Source organism: Pinus tabuliformis, chromosome 1_1 (genome assembly GCF_031772625.1).
Source record: "Pinus tabuliformis cultivar Carrire ecotype Pingquan chromosome 1_1, CPIR1, whole genome shotgun sequence".
Classification (NCBI taxonomy): domain Eukaryota; kingdom Viridiplantae; phylum Streptophyta; class Pinopsida; order Pinales; family Pinaceae; genus Pinus; species Pinus tabuliformis.
This window is the reverse complement of record NC_142297.1, coordinates 150,746,016-150,758,440: the sequence shown is the minus strand read 5'-3', so window position 1 is coordinate 150,758,440 and position 12,425 is coordinate 150,746,016. Positions and strand designations below refer to the sequence as shown.

At 34.0% G+C, this 12,425-nt stretch overlaps 1 protein-coding gene across 1 annotated transcript in view; it reads right to left on the bottom strand.

Annotated features, from left to right (window-relative positions):
* The window catches only part of LOC149212056 (MADS-box protein SOC1-like), a 322,613-nt gene extending 317,167 nt beyond the window's left edge, over positions 1-5,446 (bottom strand). The window contains exon 1 of the mRNA XM_089391670.1: positions 4,909-5,446. Coding sequence (XP_089247796.1) covers positions 4,909-5,090 — 182 coding nt within the window. The 5' untranslated portion in view covers positions 5,091-5,446. The remainder of the gene's footprint in view (positions 1-4,908) is intronic.
* Between the last annotated feature and the right edge of the window lie 6,979 nt (positions 5,447-12,425).

The window sequence follows — 12,425 nt, the reverse complement described above, 5'->3', positions numbered from 1 at the left end:
GGTGCTTTGCATATAGCCCAAAGGCCTTTAAAGACTTTACCGCTATGTTTCTTTCATTGCAAATGGCCCAAACGCTCTAGACCACTCAACACATAAAACAATGTCAGAAAACCACCAACAAATATCTCTTGAGCCCCTTTCTTCACTATAGCCCTGAGGGCTTATTCACTAACATTGAATTTTCATGCCTATGGTCATAAGGCACCTACAAAACCAAGGATTGGTGCTTAAAAATTGGCCCCCGACTCCTTTTACCCAAAAGCTCCTCTAACGCACACTTTAAAACCTTATGGGGTCTACCTTATGGGATTATGTGTCTCGTGGAGCCGCCTTGCGACTTCTCCCATTGGTCTTTAGCTTCAGCTTCCTCTTGGGTCAAGCCTTAGGAATAACATGTCCTATGGGGCTGCCCCTCCTCATCTCTCATTGGCCTGGAATCTGCCGCAACTACCTCCACCTGTCCCTATGCCTAGTCAACCTGCAATTCCCTTTCCGCGCTCTATGATTTCCTTTTGGTTAAGGCCTCAAGGATAACATCATGCTTACTTCATTGTTTCCACGTGATGCCACAGTATTGGTCCAAGTGTTACACATTTTTTGCCCACTTGGGTACTCAAAAATGCCAAAACTGGATGCCACATGTCCTCCGTACTTCCACATCATGTTGACATCATCCCTGGCTTCAACTCTTGTCTGCCTATTGTACCTTTGGGGTACTCCCATCAAGATGACATCATGCTCAATTTTACGCAACTGTCAACAAAAACATTTTGTTGTTATGCACCCCACCTTGCAAGTTGTTCATGGTTTCGAGGGAGGGGGTGGTGCAATTAATCTTCATCGTCAATCTTTTGATCGATGTATGACAAACTCGCTTTGTGCCACCCCTTATGCATGTTAACAATCGAGCAGCTAGACTCACCGCAATATCCCTAATGTGTTAGAGGGGACGTGGTGGAAGATTTGCCCACAAACTTGTCCATCATTAAAAAGATCATCTATCTCGTGCTAACATCATGCCTGGCCTTCACTACTGCACGCACATTTTGATATTTCAGGGTATTTCTGTCGAGCTGCATGTAAGGAGGGCTCCACTGCTAACAAATCAAAAAGATCCCCGCTACTACTAGATCCACGTCCGCCCAACGTTTCCATCCTGACCTTCACCTTTGCACATTGTTTGAACCATCCGAGGTACTACCACCAGGATTACTTGTGCGTTGGGTTCCACCTCTGGGCCAATAAAAACGCTTGTCGCCAGTGTTTTATTTCCTCACGTCCACTCGTCTCTCCCTTATTTGCTCCGCTAAAAAGCTTTGCCAACATACTCAGTCGTTTTTGGCAAAACACTAAAGTAACATGCACTAAGGGGTCCTCCAACCATTAATAGCTTTGCAACCTTGACTGGCGATAATTCCTAATCCAGGAAACAATTTGTGGTCTTCAATATACCATTGGAAAGTTATTTCCAAGCACAATCCAACTATGCCATTTGCAAAAGCAACTGAGCTAAACTCCTAAGGCAAAAATACCTTCAAAGCCTGAGACTTCCCAACCATCATAAGTATACTATTTTAGCTTCTTTAATAAGCCTACTACTATGATGATTCTCTACTAAATGTTGTAGCAACCATGGGACTCCCTGTGAGCTTGACACACCATGCCCATCATTGCTAGCCCATTTTCCATCATAGCTAGCCTAGTGGTCATCAATGCAAACCTGGTTAACATTAATGCCAACACTTTTGTTGCCACCAACATCAATGTTAATATGGTTGACATCAACATCAACGCACTTGTTGCCACTAGCCATCCAAACAATACCAATTGTCCAACACTTTTTTATGTAATAGCCTGTTCCTCCAAGTCCTCTGTGAGAGGAATTCTTGTTCCAAGCTTACCATAAAATGAATCCATCTATGTGAGGGACCTAAGGTTCATCATGATCCTAAGTTTCTACTTAAAAAAGAATATCAATTTCATTGGAGATCCAACTTAACATAGGACCTTTACACTATGGAAAGGCACAACAATTCCAAAAGAGGTTTCATAGTGTTCTAAATAGGAACTCTCCTTTTTCCCTCTATCACTAATAAAAACTTTCTTATTTCTCATTATTTCCCATTTATAATTCTTTCTAGCTTCCTTTACCTTTTGAACCTCCTTCCTTAATTCACTTCGATCTTCTGGGATGAGGCCCTCATTTATAAATATTTTTGTCCCTTTTAGACTTGGATATTCACTGAGTATGGAAAATTTATGGTCAATATGTCTTACTTGAACATAAATTAATTTATATGTATGTTCCAACATCTTTCCCAACCTTCTTGCTTCTTTCAATTTGTAACATTATCAGGTACTACATTACCGGTGTCTGTCCGAGTCCTAACGCCTTATCGAGTAAGCACATTGATGGTGGAACATGTACCTTGACCATTCTATCGAGGTTCAAAGTTGATTACATTTGCAATCTAAATTTCATCTTCCTTCATTGACCTTTGCCTGTCCATTACACTACGCAACTCTTTCTTTATCTTGGTTGGTCCTTTACTATTTCTAATATGCCCTCATCTTTATGCTCTTTTGTAAAATAAGATTCAAGGATCTTTTAATACATTCATGATCGAACTCAATTAGCTTGCTCATTTCCTCTTTGATGAGTTTGATGATAATTTGTTATCAGTACTACTTAGGAGTAGATTGTTAAACAATTTTTTTCTTCAAATCTTTAATATGTCTCTCAAGGTGCAATAAAAATAATTTTGGCATTATTATGTTTGCAAAGGAGTATGAATTATACACTATAATATATAATTTACCCTCTTTTGGATATGAATTTGTAACCTTCTACATGCACATACTCTTAACCATTATATCCACTCTAATTATTCATATAATTATAATATTTGTACAACATTGTTTATTAATAATATTAATAATAAAAATTAAAAATGAAACACTAATAAAAATAAATTAAAACACTAGTTTTATATTTTTTATATTATTAATAAAAATATTTCAAAAGAAATATTATTAAAAATAAATTTAAATATTAAATATATAAGTTTAACATTTTTTTTGTTTGCAAAGTAAAGTGATTCCTAAGATTACATGATCGCACTCACTCAGTGTGAACCGACGACCTTTACATAACACCCTATACCCGTGTGCTCAACAAGCATATTTTAAATACATTGTTAATAATATATTTTATTAATAAAATAAGATAGAAAATCAAATAATAAAATATTAAAAAAGCTTTTAAATAAAAATTAATAACAACTCTATAAGACAATAGTCAAGTAGTCCATTTTGGAATATGGATTTTATAATTTTAAATTAATAAAATCAATAATTATTAAGTGGATGATAAAGATTTAACCTCCATAAAATATTCATGGTCAAGTAGTCCATTTTGGAATATGGATTTCATAATTTTAAATTAATAAAATCAACAATTATTAGATGGATGATAAAAATTTAACCTCCATAAAATATTTTAAAATACTCTTGATAATATACACAAGTGTAATCCACACTTCATCTATCTTTTATATAGAATAGATTAATAAATTTAATCATTTAATTTATATTATATAATATAATCTAATCCCATGCAATAATATAATTATTTTATAATATATTAGTTGGGTTTGGTTTAAATAATATGAAGAAATCTGGTCATCCACCTTATTCATCTTTAATTTTTTTTATTGAACAAGTTAATAAATACGTAATAACATGTCAAACTAGAAGTTAAGGAATGAATCCACTTACAAGTTAAACACAGTTTAAATAACACAAATTATTTTTTTTACTTACTGGAGAATCCACAGTATGAACCATTTTTATGTCAACGTTTCAAATCCTAACTGGGATCCATCATCTAGACTTATGAATTATACCATCTGAATAAAAATGGTTTCACCGGATTATGACAAAAACTGTGAAGATACAGTAATTACACAACGACTTTCCAAAAACTGTGAAGATACAGTAATTACACAACGACTTTCCAAACTGTTTGGCAGGATGCACGGTATGTGTTGAAGAGGATGCCGGCTAGAAACCGCAGCCTCTGCTCAGATAAGGAAAATTCCTCTTCTCACAAACGTTGATGCATTGCTAATCGAGAAGGTAAATGAATACAAAGGAGTTATAAATCTTGTCGTTTTCTATTGCTTTAAAGTCTGTACTTATTCGACTTTAAGGGAAAGAAAAGTCTGTACTTATTCGACTTTAAGGGAAAGGAAAGTCTGTACTTATTCGACTTTAAAGGAAAGGAAAGCCTTGTTGGAATAGAAACCCTTTAAGGGAAAGGAAAGTCTGTACTTATTCGACTTTAAAGGAAAGGAAAGCCTTGTTGGAATAGAAACCGTGGAACTGGGCCAAATTGGCAATGACTGCCAACTACATAATTATCGATTGGGAAATGTGTATTTCAGTAAGGAAGTATCATTCAGAAACCTAAACTTTCCAAGTCCAAAATAATAGCTAATGCCTTGACCTTTAACCAGTGGACGCAGAGACCCTTACGCCCAAAATTTTCTCTCCAGTCGAAACGTGAAAGAACCATCAATCATTTATGCGAAATGGTGAAACGATAATCAAACATTCTAACTCTTTATTTCTGTTATAGAAGAATCAATCAGAAACCCTAGACATCTCAAATAATGGCCGGGTCATCTTCAGGGGTGCTACCTTTACCGTTAAACCCAAAATGCTTCCATTTCTTTATGCAAATAGAGGTTTGAGAAATAATAAAGAGATCAATCAAACACTCAGTCTAGCAGCTAGGGAATATACACAATAACAGTATGGAGAATCCCAAAGGGAAGTCAAACATTTCAATGAATTAAACAGGAAAGCAATCTAACAGTTAGGGCAAATACACATACGAACACATACCTGGGACTGGCGAATTCATATAGTTTCCCTCTTGGGGAGAAAATTATAAGTCCCACTTCGACATCGCAGAGCACCGAGAGCTCATAAGCTTTCTTCAGTAACCCATTCCTGCGCTTAGAAAACGTAACCTGCCTGCTCGTGTTGTTCTCGATCCTTTTCATCTGGGTCTTTCCCCTCACCATTCTCTCCTCTCTCTTTTGCCCCCGGAATGGTCAATCACATCGTCCCTGGAAAATCAAGATCGAATTGAAACCCAATAATGGCGGATGATAACAGGACAAGCTTTTGAACCCCAATCCCAGAAGTTTTAGAACGAAAATCCGATAACAAAAAGGCAAAACGAGTACTAAATACAGACGTATTTGGACGTCTTTACTTGGCAAAATCAATAAAGGCATCGAGCGACCAAATTCTGGCCCGTGGTCCTGATAATGTCATTTTCTAGTACGGATTTTCACATTTTCTGTGACAACGGACTTACCAGCTCACACCAGTCCTGTTATATGTGACAATATGTACAAACGTGCAGAGCGAAATAACTTGTTATATGTGACAATATGTACAAACGTGCAGTGCGAAATAACTCGTTAAAGATATATTACCTCATTTCCACATCATTAACGTGACACACTGTAATTGCTTTAACTGGACATTACCTAATGTGGACCAAAATCTACACAAACTCTACCGTTTCGACGTTACGAACAGTACAAAACTACAAATGCTTAAAATGCGCAATCATAGATGGCTCATTTCATTGTCTATGTCTTGACTTCCATAACAAGCACGCCCAAAAAGTTGGACTTTTAACTAAAATAAGAGTGGATTATTCTATAACATGTCAGACCACTTGTTTTGCGTGACTCGTGTCGCTTCTCTGGCTAATTGCCAGAGGATTTTTCCACTTTGTTTCTTCTTTCAAATTTTATTTTTATTTTTTTTTGGAAAAATTCTTTATTTTATAGAGAAGAAAGAAAGAAAAAAATTATTTTAACATTAGCAAGGCTAAAGATAGTTTATAGGACAGATTGCTTCTTCATCTGTTTGATGTATTCGGCCTTTTTTATGTGAAACTTCACAATAAATGCTCTCAGTTTCTTGACAGACCCCTGGCTAAATTGATTATCCCAAGCGCTAGCTGCCAACATATCTGCATAACTTTCCGTGTTGTCTTTGAAGGCCTCACATTCTAAAATGAAATGTTTTTCCATTTCCAATTTTCCGTGAAGAACAAAAAATGCATACCCTTTCTTTCAACACTTTCTTTGGCCTTTTCCAGCGCCGTATTTCACAACGGAAGTGATTGTTATTTGCAATCACCTCATCTCAGTGATATGATCTTTGGGAAAAGTCATTTATGACTTATATTAATATAGATTCGAAGATGATAAATAACTTATTTGTTTTTCAGAGTTTAGGACAGATTGCTTCTTCATCTATTCGGCCCTTTTTATGTGAAACTTCACAATAAATGCTCCCATCTTCTCGACAAACCCCTAGCTAAATTGATTATCCCAAGCGCTAGCTGCCAACATATTTGCATAACTTTCCGTGTTGTCTTTGAAGGCCTCACATTCTAAAATGAAATGTTTTTCCGTTTTCAATTTCCCTGAAGAACAAAAAATGCATACCCTTTCCTCCAACACTTCCTTTAACCTTTTCCACCGCCCTATTTCACAACGGAAATGATTATTATTTGCAATCACCTCATCTCTATGATATGATATTTGGAAAAATCCTTTATAACTTATATTAATATAGAGTCGAAGATGATAAGTAGCTTGTTTGTTTTTCAGAGTTTTTAAATGTTATTTTTTTAAAAGTGATATATGTTTGAGATATTGAATTTCCCATCACTTATTTTGCCAATATGTTTTATCCCCATTACACTAGTATTTCCCATTACAAACCATAAATATTACAATTAATATAGTTCAAAAATATATTTAATATTTTCTAAATTAATTTTAAATTTAATTTATAATTTAATAAAAAATTTAAATTAAATATATTAATAATTTAGTAGTGTTTTTAAACATCGTCGAATGACCTTGATGAAGGACATCTGTCCTTTTAGTTTTTATCACCATAGCCGGATAAAATAACAGAACCTCCCTCCTAATTATATCATGACATCTGTATTTTGTTCCATATAAGTACTTTTCAATAAAGACCACATAAAATGATGACAAACGTGACACCTATGCTCCGCCGTACGTAAACGAATATCGAAATGTGACCTCAACCAAATATTCTCCTCTGAGTTTTATTGTCAGCTTTGTATTTAAATTTCAGAAGGACACGTGGTTTACTCTTATAGCCTATTTCTAATATAAAGTAGATAAAGAACTAATCATGAGACCTGCCATTTATGTATTGAGTTTATCTGTACGATTGTGCGTCTTAAATTTTTGGATAAATTTCACACATTCCGATTTTATAAATTATTTACAATTTAAGAATATTAAATAATAATTTGATATAAGAAATATATGATAAATTTTATTTTTTTTTTATTTTTTTTTTTTTTTTTTTTTATTATTATCCGAAGGTGGCAAAACCTATCAAACTCAGGTGTCAAACCAACAGTGAGGACAGCCATCTCTGGCTGCTATCCGCGAATGTCGGTTGACTCATCACTGTTATCAAGGAAAACCACGCCACCTGTAATAACCCGCTGGTGGTCCGTAAGGGAGCAGGCTTTCACTCCTGCCAGATGCCTCTGGGTCTTGGGTCGTTAACCTGTTTCCTTACGTCCGAGGAAGACGAGCTCTTAGCCAAGCAGAAGCAGTTTTACGGCATACTCCAGGCGGTATATATGATAAATTTTACACATCAATGTATTGAGTTTATTTGTATTATTGTGTTTTTTTTAATAACAGAGAAGTTTGTATTTTTGTTTTGTATTATTGTGTTTTTTTAGTAACAGAAAAATTTGTATTTTTGTTGAATAACACTTAGAGATAATTGTCTTTAATACTAGTTTGATTACTGAGCCATAATAAGTTTTCTCACCCTATCAAAAATAAATAAATATATATATATATATATATATATAATAAATTTCACACATTAATGTATTTAGTTTATCTATATTATTGTGTTTTCCTTGAATAGCACTCTCAGATGGATATATATATATATGAAAGTTTTAAAAATGGTTGAATTGTGTCATGATATATTGGTTTTTAAAATATTCAATAATTTTTTAGAGAATATTTCATTTATTATTATTATTAAATGAAATTTTTTTAATAATAATAATATATTTAGTTAGTTAATCTAGTTTAAAATTTGGAGGGATTTTTGAATTAGGAAATTTGAATTTTCAAAAATTTTGAGAATATTAAATTTATTTATGTATTCAAAAAATAAAAATATACCATCTTTATATTATTAAATTCTAATAATAAAAATATAATATATATAAAATTATAAAACAGATTCCGAGTTTAACTAGCATGCAAGATACATAATAGTTATTAAGAAATATTAATAATCTGATTTTATGTTCATTATGAATTAATGATAAAATAGTCATAAAACTAATTATTAATAAAATGTAGAGAGGGAAAATGGCAAATTAATTGAATTTCACTAAATTTTGAAAGGTTTTATCGGCCTTTATCGAAATTCAATTAACATTGAAAAATCATCATGGTGAAAGCAACTAACTTATAGCATAAACATTAAAAATATCGTGTTACATTTAATTATTCGCCGGATTTGATATAAAAATACCTTTTTTTTTCAGATATTTATTCTTTTAAAGTAATATCACTCTCAAACAAAGCTATAATGCAAATATCCATGCTTTTGGATTCTGGCAAGGTGATTTTTTAAGTGGGTGATTATGTCAAATATTTGTGTTTTACCTAGACTGCAACTCAATTTTGTTATATTATCAAGTTTACATGATTCACTATATTTACATGTTTGGTTAGACCACTTTGTTATTTTGTAGAGTTTTAATTAAAATTTTCAAATTTTTGTAGAGCTCTAATTAAAATTTTCAAATTTGGACCTAAAACATAATAAATGGGGAAATTCAAAATCTAAATACACAAAAATTTCAAAGAATGTTGTCATTAAAATATCAATATAAATAAATATTAAAATCTTATTTAAAGAGGATATACCGAAAGAAGTCTAATAGACAGGGCAAATGCTATACTAAATATTGAGAAACAAAGAAAATAAAAGAAGGATTTTATTTTATTTTTATAGGAAAATGGATATGGTATATTAGTGTAGATCTTCACTCCACAAATTCTTTTTAGATGGGAAAGAAAACTATAGGTTTCCATGTTTTCTTAATGGGAAAGAAAACTATAGATTTCCTCTTGTTTGGGTGATGTAAAATGGTTACACTAGCAAAATTTGCAAAATGCAAAATGAGATTGAAAAACCTAAACCAAACAGTAGGGTGATAAATTGAGCTTATATTATTGCCAAGTTTAAAATTGACATTATTATTGAGATAACTATGATATATCAATGATTAGTATTAAAGAGAATTGGGAAAATAGAGAGAAGGAATCAAGTAGGAGGTAGATAGGAAGGATGAAGAACAAGAGAAAGTAATAGAATTAGGAATCACAAAGATGACGAGATAAATAAGATAAGAATCTAGGAATATGGAGGAGGATATGAGAGAGAAAGAAAGCAGAGGATATGGGAGAGAAAGAAAGAAAAAGATAAATATTTTTATTTATTTTGGAAAATAAAAATCTAAATAAAATTATTAAATTTATCATATTTTCATTTTAAAACAATATAAGATATTTGAGATTCTATATATAATCTATATTTCACAATATGTTATATTATTTTGTATTGTTAAGTGAAAAATGTCTCATAAATAAAGTACGCATAATATAAAAAATAAAAACAAAAGAAGATTAACATGTGAATTTATTTTTTTTCCTCGATAAAAGAAACTACATTTCATTAGAGATTGAAGAAAGCTTATAGATCACACTGCCATAGTCGACCACCTGGGAAACTCAACTAATGGTAGAATGATCATTTTTTAACTATCCAAAAATAGTTTATGTAAATCAAAAAGTTGGCATAATTGTCTCCGGGCTAAGGCCCTCTTAAGCAAGCATATCTAGAAAAATTATAGAAGCTAGCAGCAATGTAACCATGGAAGATGTTGTCGCTTTTTCTAGCACTAGGAGCACAAGTACTTCAGGAGATAGAAAAGCTTCCTAGAGACATCCTTTAGGTTGATTGTAGACCAATGCCTAGGACGTCTTAAGAGAGTGCTTAACATATTTCAGAGTAGAGGCTTGCTGCACTTCGGTTATGTCACACAAATACAAATGAATTTGATCCAGAACCATTCATATAGATACCAAATGGAATGCAGTGGATATACAGGAGTACTTAGGAAATAATCTTTGATTTAAGGTGGCCAAATAAGGTCTAGAGCTTGCAGCGATTTAGCGGTTAAAGCATATGTAAATGGAGGGAGATAATAGAGGAGGAATCCGTCATATAAGGTTTAATACATAAGAATCCTATATATCAAGACTCAAAGAGAAACGAGAAAGAGGGGATGCTATAAACTACTAAGATGCATGGAGCACTTTTTAAAGACTTTGTTTCCACCTTGAAACATGCATTATCCACCAACATTTCTGATTTAAATGAATTTGTATCTAAAGGGAAACACAACTAGCTACTACTATGACATGCAATCTGTGAAGAATTAAAAACATATATGAAAAACAGAGAGAGAAGAACATACTGCAATCCAAATCAGTTGGAATCACCATAAACTTTGTATTAATCTCTTCAGGAAAACCATAATACAACAAGCTTCAAGAAGGCCTTTATGAAAATAGGAAAGGTCCCATAGAAGAGTCGTCTTTCCCAAAATTATGAACCATTGTTAAGTGTTTCTTCCTTCCTTTTATAAGGGGAGGGAGAACTAGGAAATTATTTACAAAAATATCTCAGGCCTAAGTATCCAGTTGTTTGAATGACTAGTTGTCTCAACGTGCAGGCTCTATCGCCTTCAATTATTACAATAGAAAGATGTTGTTTGTTAAAATAAAACAGACTAACAAAACAATTGAATAAAAAAAATGTCAAACTGAAATGATGGTTTGTGAAAATATATCCTTTCCACTTCCTCGGATGGCCTCTAGTCTAGCCACATTTTTTCCGCATCATGCCTCACACGCTCCAAGTCAGTTCCCTATCGCTTTCGGTCTCAAACAAAATTCAATTCTTTACTTACAGGAACCTGGAAGCGGTTCGCAATAGTGGCCATGATATATCCTGAACATTTATGCCAACTCATTTGTCCCTCTATCCTTCATGTAGAATACTATCGGGGCCATGAAATTCATTGTTATATTGTCATAAGATGATATCGAGGATTCTCCAGTATAATCCCTTTATACTATAAATGTTGCAATACAACAAATTATGATCCCTTTAGGCCCCTTTGGCTTTGAGCCCTTTCATTAATTTATGCTTTAAAGATCGCAAGCTTATGCCACTTTATACTATGTTAGGTATGCGAATAGTCGAGACGAGGGTCGATCATTTGGAATACAACATCACTGATGGTCCCCATGTTTAACACATGGAACCACATTCTTGAGCACGTGGGCTTTTGTAATATCACAATCGGCGATTTCATGACACTGCCTTTGGTCGCCACCCTCTAGAATTTTCGATCACCAAACGTCGATCACCTTTTGCTGTTTCACTCTTAGTTCTTTTGCTTTTCCCATGACCATGGGCCAGCCCATGTGTTAGAGCCCTTTTATCTGTGGATCACAATTAGAGGTTTCACGAGGAGTGACAATGCTCATCCTCCAATTACCGATTTGACGTCATCCTCTGCCATGTGTCACCTTGTGAGTGGCGACACATTTCGCCCTATTTTGGCCCCCTATGACCCTCAAAACATCGAATTTTCCTGCCACATGTCCATCATACCGCTGCATCATGTTGACATCAGCTGCTCTGTGTCCCTTATTGGAACCAACCATATGCTGCCAAGTGTCATGTATCATAACCAATCATGTGTAGCTACATTTCATTTATCAGATCAAATGATGTTCAACCACGTGGCCCCCTCTGGAGAGAAAAAAGGTCAACCCTCTTCTTGTTTTGTGATTGATTTCCTTTGCTAAATGTTTCCACGCATTCATGGTGCTTTGACGCTAGAGGCTCAAATCCCAGGAAAATGTAATTACAATCAGAACTCTATGCGATATCGAAATTTTGAAAGGGTATCACCTGTCTGATCACCAATTGCGATGCGCCAATCTCTTGATGCTCTAATGCCTTGGACCTCCGATGTGCGAGAATGCTAATCGCATATCAGCAAAAATGCTTTCGTTTTTGCGTTGCACCCTGGACCTCCGATCGCCAATATGCAGGATCACGGATATGCCGGGACCTGGGATTTTACCCCTAGGCATTTTTCCTTTGTCTTCTGGTTTTTCAAGGGGAACTTCAATCTGCTCTAAATTTTGATTCCAAAGTCCATT